The sequence below is a fragment of the Lissotriton helveticus genome, chromosome 9 (assembly GCF_964261635.1).
Source record: "Lissotriton helveticus chromosome 9, aLisHel1.1, whole genome shotgun sequence".
Taxonomy (NCBI): domain Eukaryota; kingdom Metazoa; phylum Chordata; class Amphibia; order Caudata; family Salamandridae; genus Lissotriton; species Lissotriton helveticus.
The window spans coordinates 253,833,823-253,859,067 of record NC_136070.1 but is presented as its reverse complement, the minus strand read 5'-3'; the positions used below and the strand labels follow the sequence as shown (position 1 = coordinate 253,859,067).

Here is a 25,245-nt window from a genome sequence, read left to right as displayed (position 1 = left end):
ACCTCTTTCTGGGTAAGATAGATAAAATATATGTCAAACATGAAAGTAAACCTCGGCACTCTAATCAATTTAATGTTGATTCATCAATAGTTTTCCTATTGTTACGCGACTCAATTTAGACACAAACCAATATTTAGTTTGCTGTTCAATTTAATACATATATCGAGCACTCAAATTTGGCATTACGTTTGAAAGCAGAGAATTACAATAACATTGTTTTTCAAAGATGGAAAACATAATGCAGTGATCCTCCTGTAGGGCGTTGGACCGGCAGCCGACACGTGTTTTGTTACAAAGTAATGAATGATTCATTAACAAACTACTCAGGACGACCTCTACAGATGACTGAATTCTCATTGATAGGGGCATATCATAGACCTACGCCCGCGCTTCTCAATATGGACTTATGTTGAACCATGATGTAATAAGATATGCTTAGAAGACAATTATTGGATTAACTGAAATTGTAAGGTGCTATTATCGTTCCGGGCAAAACACACAAAGTAACTGATTAGAAAATGATCCTCTATACTGGAAGATTGTGAATGTCTACAGAATACGTATGAGCCCTATCCATTATATATTTAGGCCTTGAAAAAGTTACTTTGTAACGAAACACGTGTCGGCTGCGTAAGAATAGGAAAACTATTGATGAATTAACATTGAATTGATTAGAGTGCCGAGGTTTACTTTCATATTTGACATTTACACTGGGATCTTTTGAACCACAGTGGGCTGACACCTGAGGTAGTGGGGTATGTGTTTTTTTTTACCTTGAGGGGCACCAATGCTATATTTCAATTTTGAATGCATACAAAGAGTGGTGTGCTACTATTTAAAACCACACTACATCTGTAAATTAGATAAAATATATGCCACCTTTCCTGAAAGCAGCAGGAATTATGTCCCTGTCCCTGCCGTAGTGGTCATAGGATAGGTTTGTCTTTCACCCTCCTGTGGAAAGTGAGATCCTGAAATTGATGGACATGGTTAAATCAGGGTCCCCTTTGGACCCAGTTCCCCCTAAATTTTTGCAGTTAGGGAAGGTGGCTATTGCTCCGGTTCTCAACACATTACTGAAAATGACTTTCAGCTCGGGGCAGGTCCCCAGCAATTGGAAACACTCTATGGTGGTACCTTTGCTGAAGAAACCATTTTTAGACCTGCCCTCCCAGAAAATTTGAGACCAATCTCTCTGCTCCCCTTCGTTGCAAAAATTGCGGAGAAACATCTTAACTGCCAAATTTCCATGTTCTTGGAAGAAAGCCGGGTCCTCCACGACACCCAGTCTGGCTTTAGGCCACTTCACAGTATGGAGTCGGCCCTTCTCCTGGCTGCGGAGGCGTTGAGAACCGCATCCGATGAAGGAAGGACAGCTGCAATGATCCTACTTGATTTGAGTGCTGCGTTCGACATGGTCTCCCACGGCCTGTTATTGGAGAGGCTGAGGGAGGCTGTGGTCAGTGGCGGTATCTGGGAGTGGTTGAAAAATTTCCTGCAGAACAGATCATTCCAGGTTATACAACATCCTTTTAAATCTAGACTCTGCCCTCTGTCACTGGGGGTGCCGCAGGGTTCGGCCCTTAGCCCGACCCTGTTTAATATCTACATGCGCCCCCTGGCAGATATTGTATTAAGGCATGGGGTAAAACTGGTGTTATATGCCGATGACACTCACTTGGCTGTTACTCTAAAGCAAAAGGAGTCTGGAATGGCATCTGATTTTAAGATCTGCTTGGGTGTGCTTGCTGATTGGATTAAACACATTTGTCTTCAGTTGAATGCAGGGAAGACTGAGGTGTTGGTAATTGGTAAACAGCCCCCACTCTGGTTTCAGCTATGGTGGCAGGAGTAACTGGGACTTACTCGGGTCCCGAAAGCTAAGGTCAAAAATTTGGGAGTGTGGTTTGACGACAATCTGTCCTTCTCAGAGCAGATATCTGCAGTAGCTGGAGCCTGCTTTGGCATCTTTAAAATTCTACGAAAAATGTTGGACTTACTTCCACTTGATGCAAAAAGAACCATTGTACAGGCTCTTGTAACTTCGCGCCATGAATATTGTAACATACTGTTTCTAAGGGAGACCTCCAGAAATTTGAATATCCTACAGAAGGTCCAGAATGCGGCAGCTCGGCTGATTCTGAAAATTCCCAGGTGGGCATCAGTGGGGGAAGCCTTGATGAAACTTCTTTGGCTCCCTATACAGGCCAGAGTTACTTTTAAGGCCCTATGCTTTGGACATAGGGCCTTACTGCATATCGATCTACCCGAAACCTGTGATCGTTGGGCACAGTCTAAGTGACTGTGCTCAGGGATTTTTTGGTGGCTAAGGCATGGATTGATCTGCCTATGGATCTACGGATGTGTGTATCGGAAACTATGTTTAGGAAAAAATTAAAAACCTGGCTTTTTCACACCCACACAAAGGACGAAAGAAGTGTCTCTTTTGACGGCCTGGCAGTCAGAGTCATAGCAGGGCTACTAGCATAGGTCAGTTGTTAGGGGTCTGCTGGTGTTCTAGCGCGGGGACTGTCCAGTTGGAGTAACCAGGCGCTTTATGAGCTAAATAATAATAATATTACTTCACCTTGCAATGCTTTGAACCTTTGCTATCTTCAGTGATGTGTCACTAAGATGAAAGGTCATATGACATAAATTCCTGTGATGTCATCGGGGTATCAAATGGCCTATGATGTCACTTCCACTATCCCTGGCATTTGGTGAATTGATGTCCAACGCCAGCCAAAACAAGCAATGGTACTGTTACAAGATGTCACAGAGCAGGAGGTGGAAAGATCCTTCGATGAGAACTCCAGCAGTATCTCTAAACTTTGCTATTAGCCCTGGCTGTGGGACACAAAAGCCCACATATGGTTTAGTCGCAGGGATTTCAACATGGAAGACCAATGCCAGAATTTAAGGATAGCCACATAAGATGAATTCTCAAAAAAAATTGAACTAATTTACATGTTAAATGGTTTATAACAAAAACTGCCATTTATTCAGACCTTCTACACCAGTGTTGGACATCCCTGATTTAGTCATAGATGGACACGCAGAGAAGAAGTCACAATCAGGCACAGACTGGGGGCACACAACTTGATACACAATTCACTTACCTTGGCCATTACAGCTTAAGACCTACCTTCACAGCGGGTTCCATTTATCAGCTCAAAGCCGGATGGGCAGAGGCACGTATACGATCCTGGTGTGTTTATACAATCTCCCCCATGACAATTAGAGGCTGAGTCTGCACACTCATCAATGTCTGAGAGAGAACGGAGAGAAAATATACCATCACCAGGATGATACAGCCTCTCATACAGAGAACTCTGTGAAACATCCTACCACTTGTAACCTCACATTTTACCCTTTCAGTTTTTAGTTGTATTCGCTCTTTTCCTCGTGCCATCTCTATCCTTTCCTCTCTATTCCCTCGTAAAATCCCTGTTTTGGTGTTTACTCCCCTCGTGCACTTCCTTTCTCTCCTTTATCTTCAGCCTCCTTTCTCTTCCTACCTCCTTGGTCACAAGGAACTAAAGTTGCACCAATAACAGCCAAGCAACTGAAGGGCGATCCCAACCCAAAAACATAGACTGACCGCAGCTCAAAGACAGAGCCTGATTCCAGCCCTGGAATAAGAAAAATCCTAGCTAATAATCCATGGTAATCTGGGCCTAAAACAATAATCTCATTGAAGGCATGGAGGTTATTCCAAACGCAGCCCTTGTAGTAAAACACAGAAGTGTGTGTCATTATTAGGGCCCCAAAAGGGGCCCACCCCAGGCCAGAAACGAAAAAGTAGTATAAGGCAAGGATCATGGTATAAACTTGCCCAGGAATAGGGACCAAGCAATTTAAAACTTAAAAGTGGTTAATGAACCACTAACCACATGGTAAACATGAGCCTTCATTATTATGGCCTTAGGAGAAAGGGGCCTGAGAAACCTTACCTCTGCACATGAGTCGGTCGGCTGTTATCTGGTACCCCTCTTCACAAGCTTGGCATGAATATGACCCTAGGGTGTTGGTGCAAATTCCAGAAGGGCAAACCGTTGGCATGGAACACTCATCCATATCTGTAAATAAAAATGAGAGAAGCACTGATCTCTCAAATACGTTTATTACTCTGCGCACAAGACTGAAAGTTCAGACCCACCCTTCATAGAAAGGATTAATCCAATCTAGCGTATGAACTAAGGATTACACTCTCAATCAGCAAAAAATTATTTTAACATCAGTATAAAGGATGATGTGTTCCAAGAGAGAAAAGTCTCAATTACACGTTTCCAAAGAGGTCATAATACCACCAGCGCGATCTGCAATAGGGGCCATCTGCATACATCCAGAGAGATAAAAGGACCACCAGTGATATCAGAGAGGAGGACAATCCACTTGATCTCAGGAAAAGCTAATGATCACAAGCACTATCTGACAGAGGGTACAACCACATGACCATACGAAGGTCAAATAGAATATCTGTACCATTGTCAATTGAACATCCAGTCACAAGAACTCATGCAGATCAAAGGCCAAGCTGTGCCACCAGTGAAAGAAGAACAATTGTTACTTACCTGTAAACAGGTGGTTCTCCAGTATTGGTGTCTTTCATAGATTCACATGCTTGAATAGTCCCCGTCGTCGGAGTGGGAGTCCCACGGTAAATACAATAGCAATAACATACTAATAATATGTATATGTAAAACATAACACATAAAATACACATTAGAAAAAAGCAGTAAATGCCTAGACATAATTCCACATAGGAATACATGAAGAGAGAAAAAACACTTGTAGTCTATTCCTGTCATTATGTTGGTCCAAACTGTAGCCAATCAGGCGCCAGCAGCCCTCCAGAACCTTCTCCTCAGAGCTCAGTACCTTGGAGCTTGGCAATTTCACAATTATGGGACAGACACTAGAAAGGAGTTAGCTTTGCTTTGACTGGTTGCAGTTTTTGTTTTTCATTGCCTATGTATCTTTCCTTCCGCAGTGGACGTATGATTAGGTTGCAGGAATGCAGGGGTGACAAGGGGCACTAACAGTGTCAACGTCTTATGTGGTTACTATTTAAAAATGCTGTTTCGGTGCGAAAAGACAAATACACTTAATCTCAAAATCACCTGGCCGAGGTCAGGAAAGGATACCACCTGCTTTGGGAGACACAAACACTAATCAGGAGTGATGTCTAAGGGGTGCAGTGGAAGGAGCTTAAATTACGCATTTCTTCCTTACAGATCACAAAGGGATTGTCAGGGCAAGATTCGTTTCCTGTATTCTTTACGGTAACATTCCAATCAAACAATGGTTCATTTTGTTAGGTATTTATAGTGGAAGTGAATGAAAAAAAAAACACAGCCAACACGTGTTTCACCCCTTTACACAGCCATCCGGCCTTGGGCTTCCCCAGGGCGTATCAAAAATATAGGATCGATGAGTCCGTCTCGGTCCAATTGGGGTTCCTGTTACTGCTCTTGATATCGGGCGTAATGCTGTTCCAGAAGGACTCTTTCTGAAAGTGATGATCACTTTCAGAAACCGATTCCAGAACTTTCCTTCACAGAAGCTGGAGGAAAATTGCGATGTTTGACAATTACAGAGTGTGTCCATATGTCAAATGCATCAAACTATCCTCTTATTTGCCATGGGAATGCTCTAGGCCGCCAGGCACAGAAAGACTGTTGGGATTTTAGGGGTAAGGGTGCAGCCTGATGTCAGTACAGGGTAGCTCCCACCCCATTTTTTAACCATCCCTGGAATCTAGTGAGCTTTCTGACTCCCTGGAGGCAGATTTAGGGTAAAGACTGCAGCAGTATAAGGGATGCAGGTGTGGTCTGATGCAGACCAGCTCCTATTTTTTTTAAACCAAGTGGACTTGATCCCTTGACCCCTTCCTGAGGTGAGAACATTGGCAGTAGCCCCCCACTAAATAATGACTCCGAGAGTGCAGAAGGCTTTTTGGCCCAGTCAGTTGTGAGGGCATGGCCAAACGCCTTGGGTGGCTGCCACTATCACTTCTTTTTCTTTTGACCATTTTTTCATGGCATCTGGTGGGCTGTCTGCCACGCTGGGGGGGGGGGGTGGGGAGCAAGATAGGAAGTAACCCCCCTAATATGCACACCAGTGGGGAAGAAAGACAGTTGGGCCCATTGCCAGGTGGAAACATGGTTCAGTAATATCCACATCCATGGTGTTGTGGCTTTCTGCCTCCAGGGTGAAAGGGGAGGCAGAAAACTACTGGGCCATTATGGGTTGGGGGCACTGTCTGATACATGGGTAGCATTCCCTGTGTTTGCAGGATTTCTGACCCATGGGTGGTGGGGTGGAGACGGGGACTAGGCAGACTGGTGGGTGTCATGTTGGGGTGGTTCACATTATTGTTTTTGTTTGTTTATTCCCTGGCATCTAGTGGGCTTTTAGCCCACCCTGGGGTAAACAACCCAGAGGACTGTTGTATTGTATTTTATAGTACTGTATTGCAACATTTACAAAGCACTTACTACCACCATGTAGGATGCTAAATTGCTTGCCTACATGGGGAGCATGCTACACCGTGTAGGGTGTGTGTTTGGAAGTGTGTTGTCTTTGTTTCCATGCCATGCATGATAGGTAGTGAAGTGTGGTGGGTTTTTGGATGCAGCGCTTAACAACGTGATGGATGAAAAAGCATGGTAGAGGGGCACGCAGTTTATGGATTTCAGTAAGATGGCAGCTTTGAGAAACTTTTCAGTTCCCTTTTTGGTATTTTAAATGTTTTAAGTGGGGGAGCACTTGTCCATGTCAGGGAGGTTATCCTTCCCCTGGTGTCTAGTGGGTGGATCACTGCATGGGAATCGAGGTTCTGAGGTGATTCCCCAAGCAGGGATCCGGTAAGGTGACTTACTGCTGGAAAGAGGGCATTAAGATATCCCCCGAGCACCAATAAAAGTGAAGCCAGTTGTTGCTAAAGGTACCGACTGGTTTAACTATCAATCAGTGTGGCGTCAGTGTTGTGCATCAATCAATCAAGCAATCAATTATTTGTAAAGCGCACTACATACCCGCGAGGGTCTCAAGGCGCTCGGGTGGGGGGGAGGGGGGCGCAACTGATCGAACAGCCAGGTCTGGAGTATGCTCCTGAAGGTCAGCAGGTCTTGGGTCTGTCGTAGGCTCAGTGGGAGGGTGTTCCATGTCTTGGCGGCGAGGTGGGAGAAGGATCTCCCACCGGTGGTTGTTCTTCGGATGCGCGGGACGTTTGCGAGTGAGAGGTCGGCGGAGCGTAGCTGGCGGTTAGGGATGTAAAAGGAGAGCCTTCTGTTGAGGTAGGCTGGGCCAGTCTTGTGGAGTGCCTTGTGTGCGTGGGTGAGGAGCTTGAAGGATATCCTCTTGTTGACGGGTAGCCAGTGCAGGTTTCTCAGGTGGGGGGTGATGTGGCCGTGGCGTGGTACGTCGAGGATCAGTCATGCCAAGGCGTTTTGGATGCGTTGTAGTCGTTTGATGAGCTTGGTCGGAGCACCCGCATAGAGGGCGTTTCCGTAGTCGAGTCTGCATCATACTTAAATAATCTTGTGAGGTGCGGGAAGCTCTTCCCTTACATACTGATATCATTTTTCTTTAACACTGCTGGAGGCAAACTGTTCATGTTCCACTCTGAATGTACTGCCCTAGTCTTGAACGGTTCGTCCACAGCATCCTATTTTCTGTCGAGTGGGTAGGGCACGGTATGAACATTACAACAGGTACATCTATTTACTTTCTCTTCCTACCATTGCTGTTCACTGCCTACCTGCCACTGCATGGTATCAGGTAGCAAGGATGGTGTTAGGGTATTAGTGAGCAAGCCAGGAGCCATATGTTAGTTAATCCTAATTGAAGTCCATGTTCCGAACTGCCCATGCCGAGTTCTTAAAAGAACATACAACCCCATCAGCACTTCACTGAAATCCAAGGGCTCATAATAATGTTCTGGGGATGAGCACCTGAAAACACTGGCACAAATGATGCACTTCTCCCCGATCCTCTGTCTCTCATACTTCCAAGCAGAGCCTCTTCTGTGTCTTACCTTCGCACCGATCCCGATCTGCAGACAGCTTGTATCCTGCCTGACACTTGGTGCAGATGAAGGATCCATCCGTGTTCACACACACCCCCTGATGGCAGCTTCTCAGAGACTCACACTCATTGATATCTGTGACAAGAAAGAACGAGTCAGATCTTTTCCTAAGAAGGGATTTTGGATTCCAAGTTAAGAACATAGGCTCATAACAATAGTATCTGCCAACCTGCACAGTTTCAAATACTTCTGTAGGGATCATCAAATAGAACATCTCAGGAGGACTTTTGGTTGACCATGCCATTCCTTTTACACCTCAAGAGCCCTATCATTATGAAAACATTCCCTCTTTACGGAGAATTCAGAATACCCTCTCTGTTCAGGCAAGAATTCCTTCCACCTTCCAGATCTTTAGTTTCAGCATTAAAGATCACCTCCTGCTCTAAGTTTAAGCTGCCACTCTAAACTACCACACCTGTTGTATTAGTTCACCTCTGTTAGCCAGTATACTATCTTGAGCGGCTAGAATGTTGTGGTTTTCGATGCAATAAATATGCTCCGCCCTCTAGTTATCCACTAGTCCTTTTGTTGTAAACAAATTTTCCTGCAACTTTTTTTTATTTCTGAGCATGTATTTTCTACTTTTTGGTCATGTATATTTTCTACTCTTTGTTACATTTTTGTGGTTAGAAGCACTATTTAATAAAATGAAAACAAAAATCAAATACATTCCTATGATATCTAGGCTAGACGTGAAAACCCAGCTCTGGAAGCAATTCCTGAATCCACGTCTCCTCAAAGGCCATATTACATTTAAAGTCAGACATCAGGTTGGAGCACAAACATTTGATTTAGAGAACTCTGTCTACTCTGTGCTCTCTGTTTCTGGAGGCTAGGATGGAAGCTAGGATGCCTTAAAAAGATCAGCTGCTTGCCATCTTAAACTATACTTTTCAAAAGCACTTGGTACTTTGTCTTTGATATTTTCTGGTGACTCATGTTTGCAGCTCATCTGTTTTAATACTTCATTCAAATAAAGGTTCTGTCAACATGACAATAAACTAGACAATAATCACAGAACGTTTGGGGGGAGTCCCAATATGTGATCAAAATATTGACTTACAAAAATATTGGATCTACAATATCAACTACCAATATAATGTCAAAGTGAGTAGATGAGGGTTAAGAACAGCAAATCTATACTTCTCTGTTTTAACCTTGACGATATAGTGGTGGTTGATATTGATGACCCGATACTTTTTAAGTCGATATTTCGTACCACAATATTGTGACACAGAACCCAAAGACCTCAGTAAACAGCACCTCTATTATGGAAACACGTTTAACCACGTATGATCATCCCACATGCATCGGGTGTACTGTTTCCTATATTGTTGTCCCCTTTCATTAAACATTCGAAAGTCTAGCAATCACTCACAGAATTTGGAAGTCACTTCTTCATCTACTGAAGAACTATTTGATTCAAGACAAGTGGTGGTAGGACCTTGGGTACTACTATTGTTAGCATCAATTGAAGATTCGACTCAGTGTAAAATCTGCTACAACTCCCTGTAATCCTGCTGCAGAACTTGCCGATCAACAGCCAATTTTCAACAAAATCGAAAAACGCTGCTGCTTTGAAGGGTACAATTGGCACACTTGGGATTGCAAAACCGTCTGTATTTATGAATCGCAGTCAGGGTGATACTCCCTCAGGTGAGGAATGTATATTTTATCACCTGGATCCTAACATTTATACTTACATTTCTACTAATTCATCCCCCAAATCAGCTTTCCGTTTAATACTGACTGATGTGGAATCTCTTGCCATTCCACTGACCTGTAACCCACATATGTTCGTAATCATTTTTCTACAGCTTGTGCCCATCAAAATTTACTGGGACAGTGAATTAGATTGGCTTATTTCTTCGGGGAGTTCACCCAACATTTATTCATTACTTTAGTGTTTTTGGGCGTAGGTTAACAATACCATTGAGAATCTGCCTAGAGCCATTCTAATTTCCTTCAGAGTTAAGCTGAGCATCCTGAAACAGCTCCCCAGCCATATTTAGTCACTAACTCTCCCATGCCAAAAAAAATATCTTTTGTTTTTAACACCAATACATGCAGCCACATTTTGCAACATCACAGCAGGTGCATACAGATGTGGTGCTCCTCATATCTTCATGATCCCTTCAAGGCCACTAATAAAATCCCCTCGCTATATATCCTCTGGTGCTATCATACCGGGGGTGATCCAAAGCTGGTAGTCACACCACACTAATATCTAGTTACTGTCTCCACTTTGACTGGTGGAGTTATCACTTGCCAATACCAGCTTATTGACTACAGTTCTACGGCTCATAAGAAACTCTCTTTTTGATAATTGTGAACGTTGCAGAAGGTGTAGAGAAACCTGGGAACTGTCACCATTGTGGTCATAGCTATTCTCACAGCTATTGATTATGGAAGCTTAATATATTTGTCAATTTTCCCAGAAACAATCCTTACAGCCTGGACACATTCTTTTCACTGGTATAACTTCCACTCTGATAAACATTTACTCATAAGTTTTTTTTTTTTAAAGTATGGGGTGCCCACCAAAATGGCAGATCCTCTGCACGTCCTCTCCATTTGCAGGAACATCAAGTCCACTCTTTGGTTGTCATCAAGATTGTGTGTTCAGTGTACAGCAGAGTAACCAACCAAATCAAGTATTTCCTAAATAAGTGGCTCATGTTATTGGACGTGGACTTCCTCGTGATGTAACCAGTCCGATTAGGATGCACTAGTCTGTCTTTCAGGGGAAATATCCTAGTGGTCACCATCATTGCTAACACCTTAGTGTCTGTATTGATCAATGATTAGAGTGTGCATCATTCACATAGTTTAAACGCTTTAGTGAACTTGGTAAGTACTGAAACACTGCATTCCCTAAAATATTTATCAGCAAATGAATCCTCAAACACGGTCAACATTGATGGTTTTAACGAAGGGATGAAAGTCTTATAACATTCAGAGGTAAGCCCATCAGGTTGAGCGCCTTCCATGAATTCAAATATTTAGGGCTTCAGAATCTCCACAAGCACGAGCGCCTACTCCAACACAACTGTGTGCTCCGCCCCAGACGTCCCCACATCCTCGCATTTCTGGAGCTCTTATGGGAACAGCTTTTGGTAATAATCAATAATATACCTGACAAAAAAGTTCATTATGGCATACTTTTACACCTTCGCTCTTTTCAATCAAGCCAGCCATTTCTTGACCATATTTTTTCTTAATAATCCTAGTCAAAGGTCTCCCCAGTCAATCACCCTTTGCAAACTGTCAGACAAGTTATTTCTGGGACAGTCATTTTAAATATTTTAAAGCAATATCATCCTGTTTAATTCAGCCCTCTGGTCTGCCCCAGAATGTCTTTATTTATTACTGGAGCTCTAATGATTTGAACTCCCTCTAAGTCTCAGTCAATATAGACTTCATCATCATCATCAAAGATCCTTATTTCGGCACATTGGCCAATAAAGCACATAAAAGAGATGGTTTTATAAAAACGTATAAGAGCAAAATTGGTCAAATCATTATAACTCCAGAAAATCAGCAATCATCATCTTTTCCAGTCAAATACAAATTCCCCTAAAATCTATAGGCGGTAAATAAGTTAAAACAATATAAAACGATGTGAAATTCATACAAAAATCGGGTTTACATCATACATTACTGAGGCTGAGGATATTAAAACAAGTAATAAATATATTGCACATCAGGTGAATCACCACAGGCTTTTTCTTAAGAGAAGCACACATTTTTCGCCTAACTCTCCACATTACCATCAAATATCAAGTTAGTACAAAAATCATTGATTTATTAGTGTAAAATCCTTAGAGCCGTCTCGGCTCCTTGACTCCCAGATTCCGGTACAGCGGGATTATCCTGCACCTCCTAATGCTCATGTAGGCTGGGCAGAAGAAGAGAACATGCTGAATGATTCCTTTGGGGCCACCACAAGACGAACATCACTACACCTCCTTAGTCCTAGGGGCTCGTGCCCACTTTGCAGTAAAAGAATGGAGGGGTAAAGTTCCGCACCGGAATTGCGGATACAGATGCTTAGCTAAGGGTGGCTCTATTTTGTCCAGGAAATCCTCCTTTAAGGAGTCGTGGACTGTAAGGAAAGCATCAGTTAGTGGACAAAGTTTCGTCAAGAGTATGTAAAAGAAACTCTTTGTGTTGGCAATAGGCTGATTTAGTTTGTATCTTAGGGGTCGCCCCGGCCACTTCAGGGGGGCTCCGTAGGCTTGCTTTCCCAATCTCTAGCAAGGTGGCTATCACTTATTTTTGCCAGCGTGTGCTACAAGAACCAGAGCGGCATAGTATTTCATCTAAATCCTGGCGATAGGAGAGGTGCTCTGGGTGGCCCAAAGTCTCCTCCAGTAGAATATGAGGCGCAGTCCTATCCTGCCGGATAATGCTCTAAGCCCAAGGTCAAGCCTAACTGGGAGAAGGGAGGGTACTTAAAGGTATACCTACCAGCCGGCCAATAAATCGATTTTCTACTGTGACTAAAGAGGTTGTGTCCAGATGCCCCCATAGCTCTGAAGCATAAGAGGCTGTCCAGAGGGCCTGGTGGTTGTAGATCTGTATTGCCGGCTGAATGGGTCGGAACTGTGAGCTAGGAGACAATGTAGTTATTTCTCCCACAACTTGTTCCATCTTTAATCTACACTGTGTGATGTGAGTATGTCACTCAAGATGTGTTGTTAGCATTATGCACAAATACACGGTGGTGCACACACGCTTGAGTGGAGTCTCTGCTAACGTTGGGTTAGCCCTGGACGAGTGTCCTGGGTTCAGGACCATGCACTTGTTTTTACCCACATTGATCTCCAAAACCCAATGCTTACAAAAACACTCAAAACGGTCCATCAGTTTTTGGAGTCCCATTGGAGATTTAGAAAGGTTTAGTGTATTGTTGGCAAACGTGAGGGCACGAACACTCATGTTTGTCAGCCTGGATGAGTCATTTTCACACTGGTCTAGAAAGGTAATAAGGCCATTGTTATATAGTGTGAATAGAGTGGGCGCAGGAAAGCACCCCTGCCTAACTCCTCTATTTACAAGGAAGGGCTCAGTCATCTCACATGCTTGGCCACATCTAACCTGCACGTACTTTTTGTTGTGCAGTCTCATTATAATATCTAGCAGGTGTCTTGGCGCCCCCCCATCTCTAAAAGTACCTGCCAGAGAGTCAATCTTGGTACTAAATCAAAAGCAGATCACAGATCTACCAAAAACAACATAAAGTCGACCACCACCTAGAATGACAACTGTCCAGTACAACAACTGTAGGCGGAACACTTGATCAATTGTACTTGTACACTATCCAAAACAAACCTGGAGAGGTGTCAGGATTTCATTAGCTGTTAGCTATTCCTGAAGTCTACCCAGAATTACCCTACTAAATAGCTTTTGGGATCTATCTATGAGACATATGTGTATAGTTAGTTGGCAAATCTCGTGAGCCCTTTTTAAATATGGGGATGATTGCAGCCCCTGTCCAAATCGGTGGAGTAGGTGCCCCTTTCATGATGGCTGTGAATATCGCTGAGAAATAGGCACTCCAGATTCCTCTCTCACTTGTGAACAAGCCTCGAAGGATCTGGTCTAGCCCAGGGGCCTTATTGGCGACAATTCTCTTGATGGGCAGGCTTATTTCATGTGCTGTTATCGCCAAGGCAACTGGCTCATTTGTTCGTAGTAAGGGCCCTAATGGAGTCCCCTTAGGGCTTACAACCTCCTTCTCTCTGTGTCTTATTGCCTCCAGGCCTGTTTGTTCACATTTAGGGTCCTTGAGTTCTCCCTTCTGCGTATGTAATCAAGAGAAGTGGTGACCCAGTCGCTGGCTGAAATGTGGGTTTCAATAGAATAAAACCCATCTCTACATCCAGAGGACACCAAATTCCAAATTAAGCTATGGTCATTCAATTTGGCAGTAGCAGAGAAGCCCTACCATGTTCCCCGCTCACAGTCTTTTTTAGCAGCAGTTAGCGTTTTATTGTAGGACCTCCTGATTACCTGAATCTGAGGGTTATCTTGCTTTTTTAGCGCACCAACCAATGCTGTCTTGGCAACTTTGCATTGTTTATTAAACCAAGATGGGAGACGTTTCTTCTCCACTGATCACCTACTCTAAATGAAGAAGTGGCTCCTCAAGCTTTGGAACATCCGATTGTACACATCGGAAACTGCCCCCAGGGACTCACAAGAGTCCCCTGCCAAGTTCAGTGATATCAGACCCTCCATACCATCGACGATCAGTCTATAAATCTCGCCAACGGACTCATGGGAGAGTTTCATACTGCTCCATTTGACCGTAGGTTTATTGCTGGTGATTTTCAACCTTCTGACAAATGGCTCATTCTCATGGACATCATTTAGGGGTCGCAGCTCCAACCCCTGGCTTATCCCCTGCTACCCCTGGAACTGCCTTTGTGACCCATAGCCACCAAGATCACAAACGCAGACAGGAACAGAAGCACACGGGTCTCAGAGCCTATTTGCCTTCTTCTGCTGCAAGAAACCAATAAACATTCATCTGTTAAAGCACCCACCAAACTTCGCAATATTTTTACCTTCCATTTTTACCAGCACTGGACACCTTAATGAATTAAAATGTTACCCCGCGGGCAATTGAGATGGAGGGTGTGGGGGGGGGGGGGGGGTGTGGCGGGGTGGGGTGGGGGGGGGATGGGGGTAACTCCTCCAGCAGTAGAGTTTGTTTCACATTTTTTACTTCCTCTGCTGAAAGGAGGCAAAGTGTTTTCCTACCAAGCCCCTCAAATCTGGAACCAACTACCTCTGGACATACGCCAATGCACTAACTACATGACCTTTGGAAAAAAATGTAAAACATCACTCTTCTAGCTCCTATCTCAGTGTCTCTAACACGGCCACAGCGAGGAGATACCCCAACCGGGGTGATTCATGCGCTCTATAAATGACATAAATAAATAAATAAACAGGGTGATTCATGCGCTCTATAAATGACATAAATAAATAAATACATAAACTCACATATGCAGAGCAAGGCTTCTGTCTTCCCCGAAGACAAGAATTGAGAAACCAATCCACTGAGAGTGGAGCGAGGGACAACACTCAAATGGTTTATTGAGCAAACTCAAAATCTGCCCGCATCTGTGCAGCTGTTATGAGGCCTTTCTGTCCTGTGTAGTTAGGCTTGCACATCAGTGAGGGAAAACTGGATGCTTGTTTCCTTCCTGTGGTGTTCTGTTAGTGCAGTATGCACTCTCAAATAATGCTCACGCTGTAACATTTGCATGAAGGAGACCTTACTGCCCATGCAGTATCTGTTTAGTTAAGCATTGCCCTGTTGTTCCTCTTCAAAGCTGTAACTGTTTTGTGAAGTAGACTTACACAACTCCTGCCCGGCATATTTATATTTTCTGTGAGGGTTTTCGAACTCCTGCTCAAACTAAACCTGAAATGGGAGTGACATAGGGCCAGATGTAGGAGCCCAAATACCGGTCGGTAACGGCCGATTTCGGCCGTTACCGACCGGTATTTAGGAATTGGCATGTAGGGGCCATTATTTTACAGAATCGGTAAATTTACCGAATCGGTAAATTTACCGATTCTGTAAAATACCGAATCGGTAATTTTACCGATTCGGTAAATCCAAATGTAGGTGACACTCCTGAGAGTGTCACAGGCCCTTAAAAGTCGGTATTTTACCACACAATCCTATTGTGTGGTAAAATACCGAATCCAGGTGTGCATGCACATCTGTACATGCACACTGTGCAATGTGACACACAGACATGCCCTAAGGGCATGTATGTGTGCCACATGTCACACATGCCTTTACTTCGGGTGCCCTGCACCCTTGCAACATTCGGTATTTACCGATTCGGTAAATACCGAATCGGTATTTCCCATTGATTCCTATGGGCTTCACAGCCCATAGGAATCGATAGGAAATACCGATTCGGTATTTACCGAATCGGTAAATACCAAATGTTACCAAATCGGTATTTCTATTTTAAAAATTTCCTACATCTCCCTCCTTCATATTTACCGATTCATAAATACCGAATCGGTAAAATTCTGTATTTATGAGTCAGTAAATGTCCCTCATCTACATCTGGCCCATAGTGAGGAAAGACCGCGCGAAGCATGCAAATGAACAGGGAGGGTAATGAGAGAAGAAACAGGAAATTCAATGACCTGAGACATAAACTGAGAACGGTGGAGTTAAGAGTAGCACTATTGCAATAGAGTATCGTGATAGAGGAAAATGGAATCTGGAAGATAACTGTGACAGAATGTTTAAGGTAGCAGTGAAGTAAAAAGGAAACTTAGAGATATGAAGGTAAGAAGATATGAGAGTGGTAAAGAAGGAGAAATCTACTGCAATCCTAGTTGGAGAATGAAAGTATTAGAACTTGATTTAACACTGAAACTAAAGCGATAAAGATAATTAGTAGAGAATAGTGAAACGAAAAAGATAAGAATAATTAGTAGCCAAAGATAGCGGTGAATGTGAAATCAAAGCTGAGAAAATTCTAATTCTGCTAGTGAAATGGAAACAGATTAGACATGAAAATGATGTGGAGTTTGGAGAGAAACTGGGAGAGAAATAGGTGAGTGAGAAAGGGGTAGAGATGGCGAAAGAATGACATTGACAGACTTGGAAGAAGCAGGCTAATTGGGACAGAGAAAGATAGCAAATAAGCGAGGTTGAGGTGCAAAGATACCGCAAAAAATAAAAGGACTGCAACAACCGATTTAGAGATCCTGCTGTACAATGCATCAATTCCTTTAAAAAAAATCACAAAAGAGTTTGTGGTCTCTTTGCACCTCAAAACTACTACCCCACAAGAGATTCTTTAACTTCTTCACAGGCCAATAGACCACTAATGCCTCCCTCTCAATGACCAAGTAACGTAACTCCGCCTCTTTGGGACCTCTGGAGAGAAATACAAAAAGAATTATCAGTCACGACCTTCGAGCTACAGTACGGCTCCCAAACCATTCATACTAGCATCAGTGGTTAACACAAATTTGCTTTTGGTGTCAAAATTTCTCAACTTTGGAGCCTTACTCAACCTCACTTTACCTCCTTAAACTCTGCCTCGCAAGCATCATTTCAAACAAACTCGGCCCTTCTGCGAAGCAGGACCCTCATGTGAACACAAATCTCCGCAAACCCCTTCACAAAGTAATTGTAATAGTATGCCATTCCAAGGAATTTCATTTACTTCTCCTTATTGTAAGGGGACTTTAACTTCTGTATGGCATCAACAAGATCTTCCTTAGGCATTATGCCTTTCCCTGTGATTGTATGGCCCAAATAATCTATGGAATTCTTTCTGAAGTTGTCTTTCTCCATCCTAAAAGCAAGATAAACGTTCTTTCCAAAACCAGCATATCATCTTGATAGATTCTTATGCCTTCAAGGCCCTTCAAACTGCTGAAACAAAATGAAAAGTTAGCCTGGCATCTCAGAATGTTCCAAAGGACGTTACAAACACTGTGAGATCTCTGGAAGTTACATAAAGCCTAATCTAGTGATACGCCGACTTAAGGTCTATGTTGTAAAATACCATGGCCCCCGCAACAGCATTAGCATATTTGAAATTGTTGGCAACCAATATCTGTCCACCATTACATGCTTATTAACATCTCTTAAGTCCACGCACAGCTGCAAACTCCTGTTAGCCTTCCTGGATACCACAACTGAAGCTAGCCACTGTATCCCTTCCATCTTCTCAATAATGCCAACATTTTAAAGGTTTTTTTAAGTATGCCTTAATCTCATCACGCACAGCCACTGGTACATTCCGAACTTTCCTTCTGACAGATTTGACCCATCCATCAAACATTTGTGGTGCACATAGTGTTGGAGACATCACGTTTACTCTGAAAGACCCAGGAAAACGTGCCTCCAAATCTCGTACAAATGCTTCACTGGAATTACCCCATTCAGCCACCTCCTTCACATCAAAGTCTTCTTTCAGCCTGATGGGAGGACAACTATTGGGATCCAGTATTACCCCTATGTCTCTTTGGTGGAATCAGCTGAGTATACTATCTCCCTTTTGTGATATATAGATCCTAGCATTAGCATACCTGCTCTTGTACTCAACCAGAATCCAACAGTATCCATACAGCTTAATAGATTTTTCCCCATAGGCACACAGTTTTATGGCAGGCCGAAACGCTTTGATTTTCCCCTTGAGTTTTCTTACATAAAATTCTTTAAAAACAATGGTGATCTTGGCCCCAGAATCAAACAAAACCTTTGACACTTCACTTTCCACAATCATTTCCTCCAATAGACTGCTACTCCTATTGCCATTCACTTGCAAGACAATTTCCCCACATTCCAAGTATGCGTCATTATCACTGGTGCAACAACACTTTTCTTTGACTTCACACACCTTACTTTTGAAAGCCTTTCCTTTGCAAAATTTGGCCAAATGCCCTTTCTATTTACAATTTTTGCGAGTTGCTTTGCCTCCCAAACACTCTCGATCATTAGCCATGTGACCAGATTTTCCACAGCGAAAGCACTTTCCAAGGAATGTACTCTGCCGTTCCACTCTGTTGTCTGTATCTTTCTTTTCGCATGAGTTTTCTGGGTGTACTTAACCACTTGGACCATATCTCCTTTTCTCTCTTCTTGCGTAATGACTTCAACAGACTTGATAAAATGCTCTATCTTCTTAGCAATAAAAAAAAATCATCCAAGGACGGTTCATCCTTCTGCCACAGTTCCTCCCTCACCCTTTCAATATTGCAGCCTAACATAAATTGGGCCCTTATTCTTTCTTCTAACCTAGAACAAAACTTAATGAGGCCAATGTCCTAAAACAGTTCTCCACCGTCTCTCCTTCTTTTTGGTTCCTGTGGCCAAAATGGCAACGTTCTAGGATGGTGCTAAGCTTTGACAAATACTGCCCATCTATCTTTGCAATACAAGCTTCATACTCATTCAAATCTCTCCAACAATGTCCTGAAGGTGCTCAAAAACCTCTTGCCCTTCAGGGCCCAAGCAATGCGGAAGTAAGCAGGTTTCCTTTTGAAGCTTAAAGACACCCCACATACCTTGTCATATCTTTCAAAGACTTTGCCACATTTCTGCCATTTGATAGGCGGTGTCGCTATGAAAAATGGTGATTCTGTTATGTTCTACCAGCTATGCGCCTGAAGCACACAAAGATGTATACAATGCATAGATAGTAGTGCACAGTACCTCCAACAAACAAGCCTTGTGACCAAAAAACTGCAAAGAAAGGTTAATATCAACCAAACAAACAAAATGTCCCCTCACAAAACACCTGCAGAGCACAGAATAACTAAAAGTGCAAGTCAGTGAAAGAAATCACCCCACCACAATAATCCAGTGAGAAGTGCGTGTGTCACTGATGAAAGAAGAAACAGCCATGAGAGAGTACTTCCACGAAAGTGTGTGTGTCACTGACTGACCGTGGCAGTGTCGACACACATTGGGCCAAGCCTTGTCCCAATCCAAAATGGCCCCCATGGTACGTAATGAGCGTAAAGACATGGAGCTGTTGGACGCAGCGGCCGATGTGGAGCCTCCCAGCGTAGGAGCACAGACAACAGAAAAGCTCAGAGAATGGTGATTTAGGGCGCATTGTTCCCCACGAGCAACATCCCTGCAGAACGATGGCAGCCTCTCAGTGGCACAGGAAGCTGCGTGATGTGCCAAGTGAAGTGGAGTCTTGAGGTAGACTCACACTTATATGCCAGCTCGAGCAGAAAGCATGTATGTACATACAGCCACCGGGGCGGGTGTGAAAGTCGAAGGCCTCTTTTACTAAAATACAACTAAATGTACTCACAGCAATATAGAGCTATCCAGCATTAGGCCCTGCACACAGCTAATCCAACGCTGCCAGGTGTGCCTGGAAAGTAGATGTGCCCAAAATATATCCAAGAGACACACAATTGATGGACGGAATGCAGAACAAATCAAAACATTCACCCCCAGTCAAGTGATCTGGGTTAAATCCATCATTCTTTTGCTCACCATAACACCCCATTTTAGACCTGGCCATATGCAAATCAGTCTTGACCCTGTGCCTCATGGGAACTGTCCAGCCCAAGCTGCCAAGCCAGGTCCTCCCTGGAATGGAACCAAGCATCCTAGGACTGGTTTCAGGGTTTCAGCCCTCATCAGCCAGGATAGTTTGAATCTAGTGGCACAGTGATCCCGGGACCCACGTCTGGGCATACCCAGTGCACTTAGGGCGAGGAAGCAAAGACACAATTGATGGACGGAATGCAGAACAAATCAAAACATTCACCCCCAGTCAAGCGATCTGGGTTAAATCCATCATTCTTTTGCTCACCAGGCCTCATCAGGAGGACCTGGCTTAGCAGTTCGTCTGGACTGTTCTTTTTCATACTTCGCAACCATTCCTGCTTCTGTAAATATAATTTGTAGGCTATCATGTTTTAGGCTTAGCCCTTTAATAACTATAAAACCCCACCAAGAGGGAACAGCCTTATCAGTGTAAACATATCAACACCTGCACAACCACAAACTAAAATGTCACTCAAAGAAAAGACAGTGAGAGAGAATCGAGCCATTTTAATTTCTTTCTGAAGTCGCTAACGGTGTGACTTTGTTATACAAGGTAGCAGCAAGAAAGACTGGTCAAAGGTTATTCTGCTTTCTGTTTGTTTTTAGGGATGTCATTAACATTCTGTTTCTTCTATTTTTTGCTTCCCTCCAGTTTTGTGTGCTTGGATTAAAGGTACATGGTTTAGAAGCAAGGTTTAGGTATAATCTAATTACTTTATACACTGTACAGAATATGTGAATATTATTAAAATTATATTTGACCTTTTGGCAGTGTTTCATTCTTTCACTGATCGGTAAAATGGCTAGTTCATATGAACCTGGGCAAATATGAACTATCACATTTACCCAAAGATGCAGAATGAGTAAACCACTTGATACATAAGTCCCCATGTCTAACAAGTCAGTACTGATAGCAGGTAGCCTGCCAAACACTACAGGCTTTAACCATTCAATGCATGATATAGTGACAGATAACTATGAAAAAAGTGCTGTTACCATGCACATGGTATAGTAGTGAAAATATAACACATGACTTTCCAAATACTAACGCAATTCATAGCTCTAAGGCGTCCCATTGTCATGTGTGATGACTGAAAAAACACTGATAAGCACAAATTTCAAATGGTTTGGAAAACACTGAGAAAACATCACTGAAATTCACAAAAAATAGACACTGAAACCAGGACACCATAATTATTGGGCTTTACTTGAATGGTTGTACTTGTGGTGTTGCACTGATCTTTTAAACTGCATGTTTACATTTGTAAAGTACTCTGATGCATTTTGTCCTGGTTGTCATTCAAGGAATTTGGTAAATAAATATTTCAAAGGAAAAGCCTTTGTTACAGTCATTACATGAGTTGCCTGTGTTATACGCAGTCCTTAGGATGCCTATTACACTTATTTCCCAATAATACCCATCCGACAAACAGTTCTAACAGTGCATGTCCTCCACAAAGCGCTCACAGTACTTATCGTACACAGTGCTTGTTTCACAGACAGAACCTCAGGAATCTCAAAGGACAGAGGATTTATATGGATATCAACAGAGGTCTCAGGATGCCATAACTCTTGGACAGTACTATTGTAGTTTAGATACCAGCAGGGCTTGGAATGTATAAAAACTGTAACACTATAAACCTGTCGTCGGTCATCACAGGAACATTGAAATCTCAGAGAATGTGGTACAGCTTTAATGTAACATGGCCTCAAAGGAAAATTGAGAACTAGTTGCTTAACTTAAGAAACACTTTTCTTGGGTTTACATCAGTTAGCTGCAGTACCCTTAGCTACAAGGACCCTCAGGAGACAGAATGTAGATAGCATTTATTTCAGTATTCACCTGAGACATTGAATATTGCCATTGTGGCACCAGTCGGCAAGATGCCAGACGTCCCTGCCGAAACTGACGCTTTAATGAAAGGATTTAGTGGGATGCACTGTGTAAGAAAGCAATGTTTACATCCACTAAAAAGTAATATTGGAATGTACTACATTTAGAAATCAAGATGAGATAGTACTGAAAACATTTAATGATATCAACTTTGCCTTCTCACTTGAGGGAACAGCTTTAATCCTTTCACTAGAGCTGAAACGTGCCTCATACTGCCTGGACACTCCATTTTATTCTTTCAACTCCAATACACCCATTTACATCCTTTCACCAGAATTAAACATTGTCTCCTAAAGCCTGGTCACTCCACTATTTTTTCTCTCTGTTTAGCCCACAGAGTCACAGCACTCCATGCCCCTTTATTACAGAGTACTCTATTTTGTTTTAACCGTGTACTCACCTTGGCAGCTTTTGCTGTCGGCTGTTGCCTCGTATCCATTAAAGCAGGAGCACTGATAGGACCCATCCATGTTTATACACTGTCCGTGAATGCAGAACCCAACATTAGCGCACTCGTCTTCATCTGAACGACAAAGAGGGTGTATTACTTGCGGGTAATATAATTCCTCACAATGCTGGCTTTATGAGATTAACAGACTCGATGAGATAACTTACCTCAAGCTTTTAAAAGGAATCACACCCAATACTTATCAATGATCTCACACAGGTAAAATTGAATTTTATCAAACCCTCATAACTGGCTTCAATTACCTCTATTGAGTCTTGCCCAATCACTGGCTTTAATTCTAAGTATCATTGACTGCCATCAATATCAAGAAATTCTCACTAAATTTCCATGAGAGCCCTCCTGCAGCTCCACCATCACTGGCCTCATATTCTTAAATCACATTTCTTCCAATCCCAAATATTAGCCCCATACACTTCAACGCCTTTGTTCAGACATTTGAGGCCTCAAAGGCATCTGCAAAGTACTACCTTTGCTATAATTACTCGCCTTCTACACCTCAGTTGGCACAGAAAGATCACACTATATATGCTAATGATTCTGAAATATTAAGGCCATATAGGATAGATCATATATGTATGTGGTTCTGCACCATGGGACAAACAGACAGCAATTATTCAGCATAGTACATGTAGACAGGGTTCATAGCACATTGCAAGTACACTGGGATCCAGTGGAAAAGACACATACAAGCACCATAAAGCCCACACCTTGGTCTACTTGATGCCATCCTCCTTTTGAAAAGAGAAGAGTAAACAAGAGTAAGGAAATATTACCAGGCAGAGTTCATGGTGAGAGGAGTCTATGTACGTGTCACAGTATCCTGTGGGCACAGTTATATTCGTGTGGTTAAGGTTGAACAGTTTTTTATTGAGTGCCGTGGAGATTAAACAATCAGGTAGTAGAAAGTAAATTATCATATTGCTGTCTGTTTACCCTGTTCATTCACTATACTGGAACGCAAGCCAGCAGGGCTGCAATGCTAGGGTGTGCAAGATCCATGAGTTAGTTCCACATAGTAATATCACTTTCCAAAACATTGGTTATCAAAAATCTAATTTCAAAATATATTTTACAATAACATTGTTTTTCTACAAGTTTATTATTTTTACCAAAACATATTTTCATAAATCTCAATCTTTTCTTAACAGTTTAATTTAATGTTATCTTTAAATGTATATCTATTTCTTACAGACACACACACACACACACACACGCACACACACACACAACACACACAACACACACAACACACACAACACACACACAAAAGCAATTACATTATGGGTAACAGTGTAATGATGTTTGGCCTATATTGCCATCAAGATGTCCTGGAACCACAAGGCTGAAAGCTAAGTCGCTTACACATGTCACCTGAACCCCGAGATGGTAATGCAGGATTTTATTACGTTACTCACTATGTACTTTTTTACATTACATGATTTTATGACTTGATTTTAGTACTCATTATAAACATTTAAAGCATTATTATAAATCTCACTTTAAATGCAAAGCACGTTCTAAGGAAATTGAAAGCATATATTGTAGAGTAGGTTTAACAAGACATCTATAACGAAAGAAAATAAACTGCACTATGAGACAGTGTAATGTTTTTGCTGACAGATTCTTCATTTACAATGTTTAATTTCGCAGGCTTGGGAGGATACATTGGTTGATGCTTGCATCAAAGATGGGCCTGCAAGGCTGAGATAGTCAGATGAGATGATTAATGCTATGAGATCACAACTTACACTGTGAAAATTCATTTGCTCCAACAGTGAAAGAAAGAAAAAATTGCCATGTAAACCATTTAGTTAACTGTTTTTTATCTGTTTAGCGAAACGTAATATCTTGCAAATGAATTCAGCACTGTGAATTACGGGACATAATTCATAGTTAAGACCTTTTTCTTTGAAATATGCAAAACATTCAATAGGAAGACTTAAATATGTAATATATATATATATTCGCTGAAAAAACCATAGGTTATAGACCATATATAGTTAGGAATTAGCATTTACAAAACCTTATTTTACTCACACAAAACCATTGAAATTCGCATATATAGTTAGTTGCACTAACTATATACCGCGCACCCGCAATCCACTGCTGATCATGTCACATATTACATCATTCATGACATGGTCAGTGACATCACTGATGACATCAATGATGACATCTCAAATGACATCACTGATGACATCTCAAATGACATCACTGATGACATCACTGATGACATCTCAAATGACATCACTGATGACATCACTGATGACATCTCAAATGACATCACTGATGACATCTCATTTGACATTACTGATCACATCACTGATGACATCATTCATGTGATAATACGATGAACCTCTTCAGACTCTAATATAACCTTAGATACACTCAGTGTAAACAGACACTCACAGACTGTCACTCATCCATGAATTTACTCACACACCTAGTCAGTCATGCAAAGAATCAATCACACCTCCATTTCCTCAACTATCCAGTTATACACACCTTACTTATTCAAACATATACTAACACATATTTACTCTCTTATACAATCCCTGATACAAGTTCACAATGATCCATACAGCCACTCACACATTCACTGGCTCTTATGCACAGTTATTTATATATGTCAACTCTCACATGTACTGTGTTTTACATATGTACTTACTTTGACATGTAGCACTGAGATATCCATTCACTCACCAATACACTCATGC

General features: G+C 42.3%; 1 protein-coding gene across 2 annotated transcripts in view; it reads right to left on the bottom strand.

Moving 5' to 3' along the window:
- LTBP2 (latent transforming growth factor beta binding protein 2) overlaps window positions 1-25,245 on the bottom strand; it is a 1,439,407-nt gene that overhangs the window by 349,434 nt on the left and 1,064,728 nt on the right. Inside the window, exons 17-20 of one of the 2 annotated variants that reach the window (XM_078659885.1) lie at window positions 22,460-22,582; window positions 8,042-8,167; window positions 3,954-4,079; window positions 3,146-3,268 (exon numbers count right to left, since the gene is read on the bottom strand). In XM_078659885.1, the coding sequence (XP_078516011.1) occupies window positions 3,146-3,268; window positions 3,954-4,079; window positions 8,042-8,167; window positions 22,460-22,582 (498 nt within the window). The remainder of the gene's footprint in view (window positions 1-3,145; window positions 3,269-3,953; window positions 4,080-8,041; window positions 8,168-22,459; window positions 22,583-25,245) is intronic. The other variant, XM_078659886.1, reaches the window with a different exon arrangement.